The following is a 19,223-nucleotide window of genomic DNA, read 5'->3' as shown; positions in this document are numbered from 1 at the left end:
AGTCCTACGTCTGGACCTCCGTTAGGGGCGGTAGGACAGGGTGTTGGTGTTGGTTCTGATCGGGTTGTAGCGCAAAAATCGTTTTCGAAGTTAGATGGTCTTACTGTTCCTTCGTTTGGACCTACTTTTGCTGAGGTGGTGGTCGCGAGGCCGCAGTTGCTTCCTGAAGTAGAGCTTCCTTTTCGGAATCCAAAATTCACTGAGGAGGGCATGTATTTTATGTTTTCCAAGTCTGAAATTAAGCAATCACCGGAACCTTTCAGGTTTTCTGTGGTTCATAAATTCTTGCGTAGAAGGCCGATGTTTGATCATGTTCGTGGTTTTATAAAAAATCGTTGGGGGCTGTGATCTATTCCTGTGGTTGGGCAATGCGTAATCTGCAGAATGTTCTTGTTCGGATTTCAAATGAGGAGGATTTTACAAGCGTGATGGCTCAAGCAAATTCTGATATAGAAGGGGTTCCTTATAGAATTTCTCACTGGACACCGAATTTTGTTGAGGAGGAGGATTCGCCTTGGGTTCCTATATGGATTACATTGTTAGGATTACGTCCTAATTTTTTTCATGAATCGATCTTGAGAAGTATTGGTGGAGGTTTTGGGCGATTCTTGAAATGGGATAATGCGACGGCGTGTGTAACTTATCCGAAAGCAGTGCGAATTTGTGTTGAGATTGATGTTTGAAAGCCACTACGTCATTCTTTTTGGTTCGGAACGCCAGGGATGGAAAATAGCCATTTTTAAGAGGTTGTTTTTTAAACAATTCCTGCCTTTTGTTTACACTATCGGAAGCAAGGTCACCTTGTTCACCAATGCAACGGCAAGAGAGAAGTCAAAATAGAGGGGAAACTGCGAAACATGATGTAGGGAAATCAGAGAAACCAAAGAAGATGTGGAAAATTGTGAGTTCTAAGGAGTAGGACAAGCCATCTGTAGAACAAAAAATTGTTGAAGTTGGTTTTAATGGGTTGTGCCGAAAAGAAATTCTGGATGCTATTAAATTGAGGAAGGCAAGGATGGATACAGGGTTGCAAGAGGTTTTGTTTGTTGCTACTGATGGTCAGGTTAGCTCTATCAATTTGACGGTATGGATTCTGATGTTGGGTTGATGGAAGTTGTGGAAGTTGTGACCGGTGGTTCTGTCTTGATTGAAAAATCTCTGGTTCAACGTGATTGTTGGAGTTAACGGAAAAGGACTTTGAGGATAAGGAAGGTTCTGGGATGGGTGCTTGTTCGTCTCCTAGGAGTTCTCTTAGACTTATTGATGAGGCTTTGGAGTTTGAACTGGGAGGATTGGCACATAGGGGATGTATAGGGGAGGAAGGGAGTAGAGAAGAGGAGTTGTTTTTGCATGGCTGAGCGATTTCAGATGTTGAACCTGATGAAGAATTGAATGAGTTAGCAATAAAATATTTTGACTCAGACCCATATTTGCATGTACCTTTGAAGAAATTTATATGGATAAGAAAAGAAAAATCTATTTTTGTTTTGGAGCGACGTACTCGCTCAAAAAAATTACTTTAATTGATGTTGAACATATTGACGTGGAACATTAGGGTTATTCTTTCGTCGAAGAGTAGGCTTCGGCGTTTATTAAATAAAAGTGGTTCATCTAAGGTGGCCCTTTTAGAATCTTTTTCTTGGTGAGAATAAATGTCGCCGATGGGCGAGATGGATGAAGTTGCTTAATTTTGTTCATAATGCTGAGGTTAGGGGGAAACTTTGGCTTTTTTGAGATGATGACCTTGAGTTTGTGTGATCAAGACCCGGGTAGTTGGCCATGGTTCATTGGGGTTGATTTTAATATTATTCGTTGCAATGATGACAAAGTTGGTGGTATTATGTGGGCTCCCAGTGCAAAAGCTGAGTTTAATGCTTGTATTCAACATTGTGGTTTGCTTGATTTGCCTTATGTAAGAAATCGATTGTCCTGGTGTAATGGTAGACTTGGGGTGAGGTGTATTTGGGCGAGATTAGATAGAGTTTTGGTGAATATGACTTTCATTAATTTATGGGGAGATGTGCATGTTGAATATCTTCCGAGATCATCTTCGGATCATTTGCCGATGGTGGTGTCGTTATGTCGTGAGCAAAGTATGGTCGCCAGGCCGTTTCGTTTTCAGTGCATGTGGGGAACGCATGAGGGGTTTCTTCCCTTGGTTAAGGAGGTGTGGTATGTATTTATAGATGGCTGTCCAATGTTTCCGATTAGTAAGAAATTGAAAGCATTGAAAGGTGCTTTGAGAAAATGGAATGTTGAGGTGTTTGGAAGAGTCGAAGTTGAATTAAAGGCTTTGGAAAATCGTATAGTTGCCTTGGAGCAATCGGTTTTGACTGATTTTTCTTCTCAGACTGAAGCGGAACTATTAAGTTGTAAACAACAACATTTACGATGGTTGCATAGAGAGGAAATCTTGGGTTGTCAAAACTCCCGCATTAAATGGTTAATGGAGGGGGGTTCGAATACGGCTTTCTTTCAAGCTATGATGTGTATTAAAAAGAAGAATAAAAGGGTTGAGAAAATGCGGCTGGAGAATGGGCAGGTTCATGAATCTGTGGAAGAGGTACATAACGGCACAATTGATCTTTTTTTTCAGTATCTACTTGCTACGGATGGAGTTCATTTTGATGAAGACTCCCTTTCTTTGCTTTTGCCGTCAATCACAGATCTGGAAATGAAGCATTAACCGCGAAGCCTTCAATGGAAGAGGTAAAATCTACACTTTGGTCTATTCCGTTGGATAGTAGCCCGGGCCCTGATGGCTTTTCGGCCAGTTTATTTATTCTTGCTTGGGATATTATTAAGTACGACATTTTGGAGATGGCCATTGATTTTTTTTAGGGGAAGCCTTTATCAATGTTTTTTGGTGCAACTAATCTGGTTCTCATTCCTAAGGTTGATGAACCTGTGGGTTTTGGGCAATTTCGACCTATTAGCCTTTGTTCGGTGATTTATAAAATTTTGTCGAAGGTGATGGTGTATTGTTTGGCTCCGTTGTTGCATAAAGTTATTTCTCAGGAGCAATCTGCGTTTATTAGGACAAGAAGTATTTTTGATAATATGGCTATTGCACAGGAGTTGGTTTAGGTGATGAATCGGAAAGTGAGATGAGGGAATGTTATGTTTAAAATAGATATGGACAAGGCATATGATAGGGTTAATTGGTGGTTTTTATTGGAGGTATTGAAAAGGTTGGGTTTTTCGGATAAATGTAGGAACATGATTTTTAATTGTATTTCTTCTCCATATTTCTCAGTTATGTTGAATGGGTGTTCTCGGGGATTTTTCAAGGCTTCATGCGGTCTTCGTCAAGGTGATCCTCTCTCACCGTATATGTTTATTTTATCAGAGGAAGTACTCTCGCGTATGTTAAATAGCGAGTTTCACTTGGGAAGGATTAAGCCTTTCAATTCTTGTGGGGGTACCATGATTACCATTTGTTGTATGCGGATGATCTATTGATTTTTTCTAAAGTTGGTAAAGCTTCAATCAAAAGACTTTTGGAGGTAATTCATTTATATGAGGCTAGGTCGGGTCAGCGAGTTAGTGCTCATAAATCTTCTATGTTTTTCTCTTCTAATTTTTCGATTGATAGAAAATTGAAATTAAAAAGAATCTCTGGTTTTGAGGAAGGTGCATGGCCTTGTACTTATTTGGGTATCCATTGCATGTGGGGAGAATGAGATTACGGATGTTTGATCCTTTGATTACGAAGATTCGGATGAAGTTAGTGGGTGGAAAGGTAAACTTCTCTCCTTTGGTGGTAAAATTGTTTTAATTAAGCATGTTTTGAATAGTATGCTTATTCACATGCTTTCATTTTTTAATTTACCAAAGGGAGTTTTGTCAGCATTGAAAGGGATTTTCTCAAATTTTTATGGGGTTCGTCCTTTGAGAATAATAAAAGGAAGTGGATTTCATGGAGAAAAATTTGTTTGCCGATAGAAGAAGGGGGCTTGGGATACGTGATTTATCAAAACTGCAAACTTTTTTGCTTATGAAGTTTGCTTGGAAAATTCAACAAGGTAATTCTTTGTGGGCCAATTTTTTCTCTACTAAATATGTGGGGGATAAGCAGATTTATTCGGTTATTTATTTGAGGAAGGGATCTCGTTTCCAGAAGCGAATTATGTGGTTAACGCCAATTGTGTTGGAAAATTCAAGATGAGTTATTCGTAATGGAAATTCCATCTTTTGGTTCAATAACTGGCTAGGAGATGGGATTTTGGCAAAATGCACATCGGCGATTGGAGATTCTGGGTTGCAGATCAAGTCTCTTTGGTTTGGATTAGGTTGGAATGTAGAGTTGCTACGTTACTTGGTTTTTGAGCAGTTGGTGCAAAAAATCATTTGGTTGGATATTAGATTGAAGGAGGGAGAGGATAAATGTGTTTGGGTTCCTTCGGTTGATGGTAATTTCTCCACTAAATCTGCATGGCAGCTTGTGCGGAAAAAAAGGGAATTTGTGCTCCTAGCACAGATGGTTGTGGCATGATGTAGTTCCCAAGAAAATGTCATTTTGCTGTTGGAGAGCTAGAAGGAAATCATTACCAATTGATGAGGCTATTATGCAGTTGGGTATTCCGATGGTATCAAAATGTTCTTGCTGTGCAGAGCCTAATATGGAGGCATTAGACCATGTTCTTTGTGAGGGGGAAAGGCCAAAAAAAATCTGGAGTCATTTTGCGATGATTTGTGGGATTCGGTTGCCACAGGTTCTGACTTGGGATGGGATGATGGTTTTATGGTGGAGGCGTGAGGCTTCTTCTTCGCAGGTTGGTTGGATCCTTGGTGTGCTTCCCATTATTATTTCTTGGGCTCTTTGGAGGGCTAGACGTGCTTCTCGGATGGAGGGTGTTAATTTTGATTGGATGGGCATTTTGAGAGTAGTGAAAGTGAATTTAAAGGATATTTCAAATGGATTGTGGAAATTCAAATTGATGGGCGCTAATGATTTTTCAGTTTTGCAGGATCTTAAGTGTCCTATGCTTCCTGTTCTTGGAAAAATTACCAAGATTAATAGCTTGGAAGCCATAGGATATGGGTTTTATTAAACTTAATGTTGATGGTGGATCTTGTGGTAATCCTGGGAGGTCTAGTGGTGGGGGCATACTTCAGGATTCCAGGGGTAAGGTGATAGCGAGTTTTGCCCATTTTTATGGTCATGCGACAAATACTATTGCCGAGTGTTGTGCTCTTCTTGATGGTCTTCGTTTGTGTCAATCTCTTGGGTTGAGAGGTTTATTGATGGAACCTGATTCAAGTGTTGTGATGGGTCTAGCTTTCAGGATATGCAAATAACTACACGTAAGTATGGTAGCGGATTTTTTGGCTAAATATGGAGATGATGGCAGTAATATGGATTTTATTGGAGAAGATGTTGATCCAGGAAGGCTTAGGGGACCTTTACGTACGAATAGATTGGGCATCCCTTACATTAAATGTTAGCTTTTGTGAGGATGCATTTTATTTTGGATTTTTTTATGTATCTGTGGTTGTTCCTTTGCCAGAGTGAGGGTTTTATTAATAAATGGAGGTGACACCCACCTTCTTAAAAAAAAATACTACACATAAGTAGAACTTCCACTGTAGAAATTACTTTTGTTGTTGCAGGCAGAAGTTTACATGGATGTATATATAGCAGCCGGGCATGGCGGAATGTATAGAAGATATATATGCCCTTCCACAATGCAAAGAGGAAAATACATAAAACAAAATGAAAACTTCCAGAAAGCAGAAAATTATTTTGTGTTTTAGGCGAAAGTTTACATGGATGTAGCGGTTGGACATGGAGGAACAGTGATATATCAATGATATTCCCTTCTAACATCAAGAGGACACTTTTCATAGAAGGACGAAGAGCTGGTTCATCTTGAATACACCAAAGTCCCACCTTAACCATATTCTCCAAGGTGATATTATCTACTTCTTCCCACTTCACAATCTTCTCCAACTCTCCAGGAACAAAGCATTTATAGATCCAAGTAGAAAGAATAATCTCATCCTCGTTTGACACGTTAAATTCCATGTTCCTTTTGCAACATATGATTTCCAAGATAACTATTCCATAACTATAAACATCTACCTTCACTGAGATTGGGGTCTTCCTCTGCCATTCTGGTGCCAAGTACCCTTTTGTCCCTCTAACACCCGTGAAGGTCCTTGTCTAGCCTAGCATGAAAAACTTTGCCAATCCAAAGTCAGATATTTTCGTGGTCCAAAAATCGTCCATTAAAATGTTTTGAGGCTTTATGTCACAATGAATAATTGAAGCATGACACTTTTCATGAAGGTAGAGGATCCCTCTTGCAACATCTTGCGCAATTTGTACTCTCTCATTCCAATATGAACGCCTTTGTGCTCTAAAGAGAAGATCTGCAAGGGAGCCATTACTCATGTATTCATAAATAGAAGCCTTCTAGAGTCCTCAGCACAGTAACCCAGCAAACGTACTAAGTTCTTATGGTGGGCTCTCCCAATTGCTCGCATTTCTGCTTTCAACTCCCTTTCACCTTCTTCAATTAGCTTCTCCAGTCTCTTTACTGCAACAAGTCTTTTACCTTTGTATAGAGCCCCTTTGTAAACTACACGAAACAAGCCCTTGCCTAACTCTTCTTTGAAACCAAATGTTGCTCTTTTGAGCTCATTATATGAAAACGTCTATTTTTTTAAAGCCTCTAAATTTATTGTGAAAGGAAAGGACAGAAAAATGTGAGGCGAATTTCAAACCCGTGAGGAGAGAGAAAACCGTACGCCGACGTAGACCGGTGAGGGGCTGCTCACCGCCAACATAGACACCATCGCTGGGCTCAGGCAATTTCGCTGAAGGTCTTTCAGCACTTGATCTACTCCAAGAGCCTCCTGAGTGTTGGGAGGCGGCCTTCGTCGTCGTCGCTCAGAGCACCTCATGAGAGCAGTCCTCGTCGGAGTTGCACCCAACTGAGAGGGCTTTCCACGTTGGGCGACTGTCACCGCAACCTCGTTTGAGTAGAGCCTCATGGGTAAGGAGTATTTCTGGTACCTCTCGGCTAGCACTCATTTCTTTTTCAAAATTAAGTTCTTGTATTTCTCGACTGGCTAAGGAGTTAAGTTTGTAGATTATTTTCCTCTGGTTGGTTAATCGTAAAAATGGGCAGATTCGCTGTATAACATAGAGATACCAAAGTAGTAGGTCCTTGCTAGGGCCCCCGATGGCTGTCAAGGCCTCCCTAGTAGGGGGTCCCTGGCTACCGATCCTTTGTTGATCTGCTCCAAACAACTCCTCAGCTTCTCCCAAAGGTTGAGATAGCGATGAGACCTCCAAGAACCATCGACGGAGAGCTTTGTTTTCTCTTTTCTCGAGAAGAGATCGACAAAGTGGTTTCATCCTTCTAGTTCTACATGGTCATCAAGTTCCTCCGCAAGAGGCTTTCTTTAGACACGATAAGAGCTTTTACCAGGACAAGATGGGGCCTTTCTGGTACGTGCCTAGTTTCTTCTATGAGGAGATTTCGGAATGTCTTAGTGAGGATGACTAAGGAAGAAGACTTTAACAAGGCTTTCTTGGAATCTTGCGAGATGGAGGGGCTTCCTTACCATGCTTTCCAATTGACTCTAGATTTCAATAGGGACTCCGAACCCCCTTTGGTTCTTGTTTGGGTCTTTCTACCAGGCTTGCCGTATTTCTATCACAATTCGATGCTCAAGATCCTCACGATAGGTATCAGAACATTTATTAGATGGGATAATGCTACAAAATGTGTCACACGCACCGATGGGGCAAGAGTCTGTGTGGAAATGGATGCCTCTAAGTCACCGCTTCAATCCTTTTGGATTGGTCACCTATGAAGACCATCGAGCCATTTGCAAGAAGTGGTCTAAGAGACCTTGCTCGACTATTGCGCAAAATGCAACCAACAAGGTTACAATCATTCCACTTATAGGAAAAAGGGAAAGAATCTGAACAAAACAGAGGATGGGGAAGTCCAGAAACGTATCCGGCAGGAATACCACATCAAACACAATGACAATGTCTTGCTAAAGGAGAAAGGAAGGGAGAAGGAAGTAATACAACCAACGGAGCAAGAAGGGGCTTTGGTTATATTTTCGGAGGATGCAGGAAAGCTCTTAACCAGATTGATGAACAAGCGCAGTTGGGCCTGGTTGATAACCAGGAGCATAATGGGACAGATAGGCCCCCCAAAGTTCTAGGTCAAGGATAGGACAATACTAGTATTGCTGCTCAGCGGAACGACAATCAACCAAAGAAGCCTATTTCCCCCTCTACGCTAGCACTTGAAGATTTGGTTGTTGAGGACACAGGGAAAGTTTTACAAGAGCAAGAGAGCCCACAAATCGTAAAATCAACTTATTCTATGCCATACTCACAAGAGGTAAGCACAAAAGTTATAAATCTGGTTGCAAATAGAGTAACTGAGTTAGATGAAGAATGGGAGAATCCTCTGATAAGCCTAAAGAAGAAATTGAAGAAGAATAAATCAAGGTCCCAGGCAGCCAGGGTAAATGAGAAGAAGGCGGAATATGAAGCAGGAGGATTGCCGGCTCTCAAGGTTCCTGATAATGGACAAGAAGACATGCAGCATGGTAAGGATGTTTCTATAGACGTGTCAAAACTGGTAGATCAAGGGGAAAAGTTCATGGTTGTACACTTCTCCCATTCTGATCACGAAAGTGAGAGGGACAAATTAAAGGAAGATATGCGCAAGGATTACTGTACAGACTCTGAGGGTCCCAGCAATCCAGTGGATACATGTCATAAGAGGAGCTCTACCAAGGTGGTAACTCGCCCTTCCAAACTTAATATATGATCAATCCTATTATTTTTTAGAATATTAGGGGAGTTGGCACTTCTTACATGAGGTTGAGAAAAATTATTAAACAATTTAATCCTAATATTATAGTCTTGGCTAAACCTTTCTTGTTGGAGGATAGAATCCCGTCCTTTTTAGGTAAATTCAGTCGCAATTATTTTGTTACAAATGAGATGCATGGAGCTAAAATTTGGTTGTTGTGGAACTCAGCGGTTTCAATACAATGGGTGGCAGAGTCTAATCAGCTTATTACTGTGATAGTAGAGGAGAGTGGTCATGTATTTCTTCTATCTATTATATATGTGAAGTGCAGTCGATTTGAAAGAAAATAACTCTGGGCGGATATGGAGACAACGGGGACTGCCAGCATTCCATGGGTTCTCTGTGGGGATTTCAAAATCATTAAGGATGACTAAAAAATAAGCGGTGGTCGTCCTCGTCCTTTTGCAGCCATGGAAGATTTCAACCAGTGTATTCAAACCTGTGGTATGATAAACATGTGCTCCAAAGGCCCGGAAATGACCTAGTGCAATGGTCAAGGTGGATTAGCTCACAGTTGGGCCAGATTAGATAGATGTTTTATTGATACTAATTTTCTTAATTCTTTTTCTAATGTTTCTTACTAGGTTTTGGTGCGTACTACATTAGATCATTCCCCTTTGGTTATTTAGACAGGGGAGGATCCTTTCAAGTATGGTCTTAGTCCTTTTCGCTTCCAGTATATGTGGACTGATCATATGGATTTCTATAGTTTTGTGGAGGGGGTATGGAAGCATGAGGGTTTTGGTCATGGATTAATTAACCTGTCATCTAAACTAAAAAAGGTCAAGGTGGCTTTGTAGAATGAAAGTGTATTTGGTAAGACTAATGTCATAATCAAAGACTTAGAGGCTCGTATTGATAATTTGGAAAACAGTCTTCAAGTCTCTTTTAATGGTGAGGATGACAATGATCTCTTAGCATCTAAGTTGAAACTTTTAACCTGGATGGGTAGAGAGGATACTAGGCTTCCTCATATGGCCAAGAAGAGCTGGCTGAAATATGGGGACCAGAACTCGAAATTCTTTCATGCTTACTTGAAGGCCAAACATCATAAAAGAGTTCAGGAGATGTGTTTGCCAGATGGTACTGTCTTACAGTCACCTTTTGACATTCATAAAGCCCCTGTTGATTATTTTCAGAAGTTTTTGGGCCAAAGTAGTCCTCGTGTTATGCCGAATTTGAGTGACCTGATCTCTCTTGTTATAACAAATGATGATAACTTCTCTATTGGTAGAGCTCCTTCCATAGAGGAAGTAAAGGATGCTCTTTTCACTACTCCCATTGATAGTAGTCCTGGGCCAGATGGTTTTGGTTCCCACATGCCCCTAAAAGTTACACTGCTTCTTATATTGTGTTAATTCCTAAGGTAGACAAGCCTACTAGCTTTGATAAATTTCGGCCTATTAACCTTTGTTCTGTGGTCTATAAGATTTGCTCTAAAATTATTATGGCTCGCATGACTAGTTTACTTCCTAAAATGATTTCGCAGGAACAAGAAGCCTTTATCCCAGACCACAGTATTTTTGAGAATATTAGTTTAACTTAGGAAATGGTCCATTCAATTCACAGGAAGTCCATGGGGGGCAATGTTTTGGTCAAGCTCGATATGTCTAAGGCTTATGATCGAGTGGATTGGAATTTCTTATTACAAATTTTGACCAACTTTGGGTTCTCCTCTAATGTTTGTGACCTGCTTAATTCTTATATATCCTCGCCGTGGTACTCAACCATGATAAATGGGACTCCTATAGGTTTCTTTAAAGGAAAGCGGGGTCTAAGGCAAGGTGACCCCTTATCACCTTACCTATTCATTATAATGCAAGAGATGATCTCTCATCTCATTAAGAAATCTTTTGAAGAAGGTAAAATTGGTCAATTTGCTCAAGCTAGAGGGACCCCCTTATCTCTCATCTTATGTATGCCGATGATACAGTTATCTTTGCTAATGGTGGGAAAAGAACTATGAGAGGCTTGATGGAGGTTTTGCACAAATATGAGGTTTGGACTGGTCAAGTGCTTAACAAAGAGAAGAGTGTCATATTCTTCTCTAAGAGAATTTTGGTCTCCAGGAAATATTATCTGTTCTGCTTTACTGGGTTTACTGAGGGTTCGTTTCCTTTTAAGTATTTGGGAGTGCCTATAGTGGACGGAAGGCTGAAGGCTGAAGGCTTGTGATTTTGGTGATTTTGGTAATTTGCTGGGCAAAGTGAATACGAAGATTGCAGGCTGGAAGATGAAAACACTCTATGTTGGTGGTAGAACTATTCTTTTGCATCACGTTTTATCTAGTATGGCCATCCATCTTCTTGTTGTTTTAGATGTCCCCAAAGTGGTGATTCTAAGCTTGAATAAGCTTCTAAGCTCATTCTTTTGGGGTGAATATGGAGGCAAGGGTCGAAGGAAATGGATCTCTTAGAAGCATATTTGTACTCCCACGGGTGAAGGTGGATTGAGTATTAGGGATTTTGGAGATGTTCAGAGAGCTTTACACATGAAACTTGCCTGGAATCTTATTAAGGACAACTCTCTGAGCAGAATTCTTCAAAGGTAAATATGTTAAAGGAAATCATTTATCCCTCCTGGAGCCTATAAAAGGGACCCGTTTTTGGAAGTCGATTGTCCACAGTATCCTGGAGGTGATAAATAGATGCAAATGGGTTGTGAAAGTGTGTAATATCTCCTTCTGCTATGACATTTGGGATGAGGGAGGTCCTCTCAATGGTCAATTTTCTGTGTCTGCTCACCCTTTGATTAAGATCAATGAATGTCACATTGAGAATGGGTGGGATATCTCTCTTCTGAATAGCGTAATGGGTCATCAAAAAGCCAATGCTCTATATGAATTTTCGGCTAGACGGAAGGAGGGTCAAGATGTGCTTGTTTGGTTTAAAGACAATGAGGGCAATTTTACCACTAAGAGCGTTTGTGATTGTATTAGGGTTCAGGGGCCTCCTTTACTTTGGGCTCAATGGATATGACATACTAATCTCCCCAAGAAGATTACCATAATAATGTGGAAGGCTGCTAATAATTGCATCAGTGTTTGATGAGAATATTAAGATGGTGGGTGTTCCAATAGCTTCCAAATGTAATTGTTGTAAAAAATGCCATATTGAGGACTTGAATCATGTGCTCTGCACGGGAGATTTTGCTAGACACATTTGGCGCCTAGCGGCTTCACAATTAGGGGTTCATATGGCCTCTTTCTACACTTGGAAGGAACAAATTAAATTTTGGTTTCGCCGTGCGGGTAGGTCTTCTTAGGTTAGAATAATTTTTGGCCATCTCCCTTCTATTATAACCTGGAAACTTTGGAAGAGGCGATGTAAAGCTCGGTATGAGGATAAGGTTCATACGGCAGAGTGGTTTGGCACGCTATTAAATTATGTCTCCTTCTCATCATGGACCATATTATGATAAACAGACTGGATATCCCGGTTTTGTTTCCTAAGCCTAAGAGGGTTTGGGTGGTTAGATGGCATCGGCCTCAATAGGGCTGGGTTAAACTCAATACTGATGGTAGTAGTCTCGGGAACCCTGACGCTTATGGTGCTGGGGGTGTTATTCAGGATGATAAAGGTAGGTTACTTCTGGCTTACTTTGTTCCCCTGGGTCCGGGTACTAATAATTTTGCCGAAATCAGTAGCTTATTGGAAGGCGTACGAAGGTGTCACGCTCTTGGGTTTTATCGTGTTCAAATCGAGACTGATTCTCAACTGGTGGTTAATTGGACTACTAAAGATAATTGTGCTATCTAGTATTTAGAAGATTTCTGAGATGAATTACATGAATACCTTAATAGCATGGAGTATACTGTGAATCATATTTTTCGTGAAGGAAATATTGTGACTGATTTTCTAGCTAAGTGTGGGGCTAAGGGTTTGAACTCCAATTGGTCTGAAAATCATATGTTGCCTAGTCCGTTGAAGGGTCTTCTCCACATGGATAAATTGGGTATGCCTTACCTGAGGGTCTCGTAAGGTTTGTGCCTGGTAAGTTTCGCTTCATTTGCTTGTTTTTTCTTGCAGGTTTCCTTACTCTTTGGTTTGTTCTGATTTAGGATAAGTGTCTTTCTTTTGGCCGTGTACTTGGACTATATGAATATAATGGTTTTGATGCCTGGGTTTTGATTTTCATAGATTATATATACCTCTCAGGTGTCGTGTTTGTAACCACGGTTTTCATCAGCCACAAGTGAGGATAATCAATAAAATTGGAATACTGTCATCTTCTTAAAAAAATATTAAAAAAAAAACTCATTATATGAAAGCAATCTTAGGGTGACCTCCTCCGTCAACCCCAAGTTTCCATTCTCTAACAGCCTTTTGTACCTTAAAAATCTACTTTTGAAAATGAAGAGGCCAGAGATTGCAAGGGCAACGCCTGAGAATACAGTAAAACAAAAGGCTACAAGAAGAATCTTCATCACTGTTGTCTTTTTGAGTGGGACAATGAGTTTCTTGTTTGGGATACTAACAGTTTCATTGATGCTTCTCATGTATACCATTTTTCAAGAATGCCTTGGACCCGCCTTTTGTATCTCTTCGTACATATCTCAGTGGAAGAGCCTGTTTCATACAAGACCCACCATCAAAGAGTGCCGCCGGCCCACAGTTGCAGTCTTCCAAATGATGGATGGTGTTGTTTTCAGTATTCAAAAAACCATATATGTAAGCTGAGAGGCCAATAAAAATTAATAGATTGCAGTGCTTTCATATCCCACAGTTGCTCTCCCAAAACATATAAATAATGCTATTCATAACCAGCTAGAGAAACCGCCAGGGAATCGCATCCCACGTGGCAAAAATGAAACGACCACGTTTCATTCAACTTGTCAAAACGTATGGTTTAAGCCACAAAAGTCTTCGTCTTCTCCACGAACCCAACGAAGCCCCCTTCGTCTTCTCCACCCACATCTAAAATCTACGAACCTAAAAATCCACAGAGCTCTACATCAAGCCCATCCATTTTTTGTCGGAATATATCATCTTGGCTGCTAGACAATGAACAACAGCAATAGTACCACAACTACTAGTGGTCGCGATCGACCTCCAATGGCAATCGCATTACACAACTCTCTCTCTTGCTAAAGGACTCGTTTTGTTGTACTCTCTCTTTCTCTATTAATTTCTTATTTTCTTTTTCTTTTGAATTCGTTCTCTCTTGTTCCATTTTCCTCAGAGCTTGGTTCTCCATGCTTTTTGTCATTGCGCTCTGGCGTCTTCATTCATTTTCTCAAATGCACAGTGTTAATAGCTGTAAAAACATGTCGATCGAAGAAATAAATATTTATATGTAAATAGCTAGCCGGTGAATGCGTACGTGCGTTTTGCAATTAAGATTGTCTTCCCTGTCTTTTTTTTTTTTCCACTGGACCCATTTTCAGACTGGGATAGGGAAAGGTTTCTTTGTGGAAGAAAATAAGAGAGGAAACAATAAAAATGCCCAAAAAATGTTCAACTAGATGGAAAATCAACAGTCGAAGGAGAAATAGTGGAACAATCAGATTATGGATAAAAATTATTACAGGAACACAGAAAGGAAAAGGGGAGAAACAGAAGGTGGGCGTAACATAGAACAGAGAAAGAGTGTTTGAAAGCTTACAAGATTCGTACAATGGGTTAAGCTATGATTTCGGGGGTTGGAAATCATGGATGATCTATGACCAATGTAAAGGTTTTGATCACTTTCCCTTCTCTGGGTTTCAATCTCGTGGGATTTCCTCATTTGACAAGGTCCTATCAAACCTCTCTCTATCTATCTGTATTTCTTTCTGGATCTATCACCATTAACCCTAAGAAATGTATGGAACTCAAAGTATACCATGGATGGCGGGAGAGAGTTGGTCAAGAAGAGAGAGTGTGTAGGTTTTGAGATCGGGAGGAGTGGGTGAACAGATTTTTATACAAGTTTTGGAAATGATTTCAGTCTTGATGATGATCTGAGTATTTTTGCCATAGAATCAATACTTTATAATTTGGAGTTTGTTTTCTTCGATACGAGCTTCTAAAATCTTTATTTCCCTTTTTGTTTTTTTTGTTTTTTATCCTTCGTTATATTGACTGATGTGGTAAGCCGATTCCCCACAGTTGCGCGCCCCTATTGCCTGTGGAAGAACCCAACATTATAATATTATTAATTGTATAATTATTATATAAATAATATATATAATATTTTTTTATTTTTATTTTTTATTCGGTCAGTCCAGTCTGAAAAATCTCCATCTTAAGACCGGACGGAAGATCAAAATTTTCTTATTTACTGAACCGAAACTGACTATAACCAGTTTACACCCTTAGGTAGGCAGGTATACCGAGAAAACGAAGAAAGATATCATTCTTTTGCGTGTGGGTCAACAGTTCATTAATTTAACATTACTTTATTGACATGTTCAAATGACAATATTTGATATAATTAAATGGCGGACGGGTCAAGTAAGTTTTCCGGTTTTTTAATTAAACCAACCACCAAACCATTCCGGTCAAAAGTATGTTTTGAATGCAAGGTACTTTTCCTTTGAATCATTTGAAATCTCAATCATGCACAGTACATTCATTTCATCGACGTGGCTCATGGATCAACTTTTTGCATTCACATAAATTTTACCACCGAAGTACTATAAAATCTAACGTTGAAGCCGTACGAATTAAGGTGGCGAGGTTTTTTTTAGGTATTTTTAATAGTAATAAAAAAATATTTAAGAAATATTAATAAAATATTAAATAATAATAAATAATAATAATAATAAAATATTCTGAAAATATTTCAGATATATTGTTAGTACTCAACGTCTAACTTGGGCTGCAATTAATAACTCTACCGAATTGCTCTGTAGTTTCTTTCCTTCTATTCGTCCCTTGGAGCATTCACATTATTGGATTCTCTAAATTTCTTATCAAATTTTAGTAAGAAAATTAACGCATCTCTCTATTTAGTTATTATTTCTTAACTTCTTTCTTTTCGCATTTTTTTAATAATTTAAAATTATTTATTTCTTAATGTTTTTTGAAAAAGAAATTTTTTTTCAATATTATTAAATAATATTTTCTTAATCATTACGTTAAAAAAAATATGAAAAAAAAATTGGAACGGGACAAATGACCGGGATCCCTATCAATTTTCGATAAAATATTTCTAAAAAAATAATTGAGGGATGAAGAATAGCTTTCCATATTTAGGATTTACTGTTCAAATATCAAAATTTTCTGCAATAATAATCAGCGGAATGAAGAGCTCTTTTATTTTTTCAAAAAAGGTTAGTCAAAGTCAACTTTGGCTGAAATAACTTCACCGAATTGCTCTGAAGTTTCTTTCTTTCTATTAGTCACTGGGAATTAGTCGCAAAGGATAAATTATCTTATAAACTAATATATATGTGTCAACATTATATGGTATTCATTGGCCTGATCAATAGTCTGGCCTCGTGTCTCTCACTCTTCATCTCATGGCTTCTAAGGCAGTTCTAAACTCGCTGCTTGTTTTCCTACTTTCTCTCATTGCATATGCCCAAAGAAATGAGTCCGTTGTCATACCCTTGGGTTCTTCACTCTCCCCCAGTTTAAACCGTACTTCATGGCTCTCACCTTCCGGTCTTTTTGCATTCGGTTTCTATCCCCAAGGTGATCTTTTTGCAATCGGAATATGGCTGATTCATCAAACCGAAAACATAACCATTTGGACTGCAAATCGAGATGACCCACCTGTCTCCTCAAATGCTACACTCAACTTCACTAATGGTACTCTACAGCTTCTTACCGAGGACTATGTTGAAAAACCCATTTCTGATGCGTCTGAGCCTGCAACTTCAGCTGCTATGCTTGATTCCGGTAATTTTGTGCTGTACAAAAATGAATCTTATATTATTTGGGAAACTTTTGATTTTCCAACTGATACCATATTAGGAGGTCAGAATCTGTCTATGGACAAAAGTTTGGTTTCGAGTGTATCTAAATTAGACCGATCGAGTGGACGATTTTCTCTTAATTTGCAGGGTGATGGAAACCTTGTTGCCTACCCTGTTAACAGCTCAAATCAACCAGACGACTCATATTGGTCTAGTGCGACTTCTAGTGGGGAAGAGCTCGCGCTTAGTCTTCAAGGTGTTCTAGAAATCCTTCCCAAAAAAGTTCTGGCAAATAGCTCATATCCTGATAATAATAATGGAAGCATTATCCACCGAGTAACACTTGATGCAGATGGGATCTTTAGATTGTATGCTCACCAGTTTGATAGTGATAATAACTCAAGTATGCTCATGGAATGGTCCAGCCTTTCCAACCAATGTGAAGTCAGAGGCTTCTGTGGACTTAATAGTTACTGCTCAGTCCCGGGCAACAAAGCTGACTGTACCTGCTATCCTGGATTTGATTTCGTTAACCCCGACAGTAAGTTCCTGGGCTGCTACAGGAACTTCACTGACGATGATTGCATACGCGGTGAAGATCCCATGGTGCTGTATAGAATCGTTGGTTTGGAGAATATGTCGTGGGGCGATTACAGTTACTCAGTGGTAGAAACGATGGAGGAAGATTGTAGCAACTCCTGCTTGAAGGATTGTAATTGTGGGGCAGTATTGTTTACAAATAACACTTGCTCCAAATTTAAGCTCCCACTAAGATACGGTAGAGTGCTAGATAAAGACAAATCCGGTCAGACGGCCTTCTTCAAGGTGATCGAGAGAAAGATCCATACCGGCCTTCCAGGTCCATCAGATCCAAACGTACGAGTCGTGACCGATGGCAAGAGTGGCCTGGTTTTGATTCTCGCTACATGTTTGGGTTTCATTTCGTTTTTTTGTTTCATCTTTGCTATCTATAGTTTCTTGAGATACAGGCATCAAGTTTGGAGGTATAAGAGGTTGTCAGAAAATGCAAATTTAGGGTTAAGTGACGACTTTACTCTGCGATCATTTTCATACAATGAGCTTGAGAAAGCAACTGGTGGCTTCAAGGAAGAGTTAGGCAGGGGCTCTTTTGGGGCTGTTTATAAAGGGACTATATCTGGAGGTGACAAAACTATTGCTGTTAAAAGAGTCGAGAAAGTTGCGGAAGAAGGGCAAAGGGAATTTCAAGCTGAAATGGCTGCAATTGCACGAACTCATCACAGAAACTTGGTTCGATTGCTTGGTTTTTGTATTGAGGGCTCTAGGAAGCTTCTTGTTTATGAATTCATGAGCAATGGCTCACTTGCAGATCTTCTCTTCAAGGCTGCGATACATCCCGTATGGAAACAGAGGGTAAAAATTGCACTTGATGTTGCCAGAGGAATCCTCTATCTGCATGAAGAGTGTGGAGTCTACATCATCCACTGCAATATCAAGCCCCAGAACATACTCATGGACGATACATGGACGGCAAAGATATCTGATTTTGGGTTGGCAAAGCTATTGCCGCCAAATCAATTATCAAGAAAGACTATGGGGGGTGGAAGGGCAACCGAGTTTTCCTACTTTGCACCCGAATGGCAAAAGAATGCCTTGATTTCAGTAAAATCAGACATATACAGCTTTGGGGTCGTGCTTTTGGAGATTGTATGTTGTAGAAGAAGTATAGAACTAAACGCCCCAATAGCAGATGAGATAGTTCTTTCTAGTTGGGTGTATAATCGCTTTGTGGCTGGAGAGTTGGATAAGCTTGTGGAAGATGAAAATGTTGACTTCAAAACACTGGAAAGAATGGTGAAGGTGGGGTTATGGTGCCTTCAAGAAGATCCAGCTTTGCGTCCATCAATGAAGAAAGTGATATTGATGTTGGAAGGGACGATGGATATTCCAGTCCCACCATCTCCAGTTGTTTCCGACGTTGACGTTTCATGAAATTATTTTCTTTCTGCTAATTACGCTTGCTGTAATCAATCTATTGTATGCATAAAACTTTCAGTTTCTCAACTTGTTTCTATTCTCTTGCTAGAAAAACCAATTCTTATGCCCTGGGATCCACTTTGTATCAAAATAATAACATAATCTCTTTTCCCTCCCCTCTTTCATTTGGTTTTTATTGATTTTGTGTATGGTCAAGGATGGCTTTAGGATTGGCTTGGAATTTTCAGTTTGGTGGAAAAAAATTATGGTTGGGGTTCCTTAAGATACCCAGTTCATACCCAGTTCAGAGGAATAGTGTGAGCTGGATTTTGGATTTCTTTTGATTAGGTTGATGTTTTCCTCTTGTATCTTGGCTAGGCTGTAGGTTGTGATTAAATTGGTACTGTTGAACATTCTTACTGATAGTCTGATTTCATCCTTTAATCCACTTAAAAAAAAAACTTAACTTGCATGCATCTGAGATCCCTCTCAACCTATTTGACAATGTTTCAAAGTTGGCTTGGTACTCCTCAACAGTAGTAGTTTGCCTTAACCTAATGAGGGCCTCCATG

The 19,223-nt window shown here is 39.7% G+C and overlaps 2 protein-coding genes and 1 pseudogene across 2 annotated transcripts; 2 read left to right on the top strand and 1 right to left on the bottom strand.

Annotated features, from left to right (window-relative positions):
- Positions 1 to 1,738: 1,738 nt before the first annotated feature.
- LOC108996150 lies at positions 1,739 to 2,686 on the top strand. Its single transcript, XM_018971914.1, has one exon. It carries the CDS (start codon positions 1,739 to 1,741, stop codon positions 2,684 to 2,686), a length of 948 nt encoding a protein of 315 aa, XP_018827459.1.
- A 2,490-nt stretch (positions 2,687 to 5,176) lies between these two features.
- On the bottom strand, positions 5,177 to 6,999 carry LOC118348312 (annotated as a pseudogene).
- Positions 7,000 to 16,250: 9,251 nt separating this feature from the next.
- On the top strand, positions 16,251 to 18,824 carry LOC108996344 (G-type lectin S-receptor-like serine/threonine-protein kinase LECRK2). The gene has a single exon (XM_018972192.2). It carries the CDS (start codon positions 16,297 to 16,299, stop codon positions 18,664 to 18,666), a length of 2,370 nt encoding a protein of 789 aa, XP_018827737.1. The 5' UTR covers positions 16,251 to 16,296; the 3' UTR covers positions 18,667 to 18,824.
- The last annotated feature ends 399 nt before the right edge of the window (positions 18,825 to 19,223 follow it).

The sequence above is a fragment of the Juglans regia genome, chromosome 1, assembly GCF_001411555.2.
Source record: "Juglans regia cultivar Chandler chromosome 1, Walnut 2.0, whole genome shotgun sequence".
Lineage (NCBI taxonomy): Eukaryota > Viridiplantae > Streptophyta > Magnoliopsida > Fagales > Juglandaceae > Juglans > Juglans regia.
The sequence above is the reverse complement of the archived record's forward strand: the minus strand, read 5'-3'. Positions and strand labels throughout refer to the sequence as shown.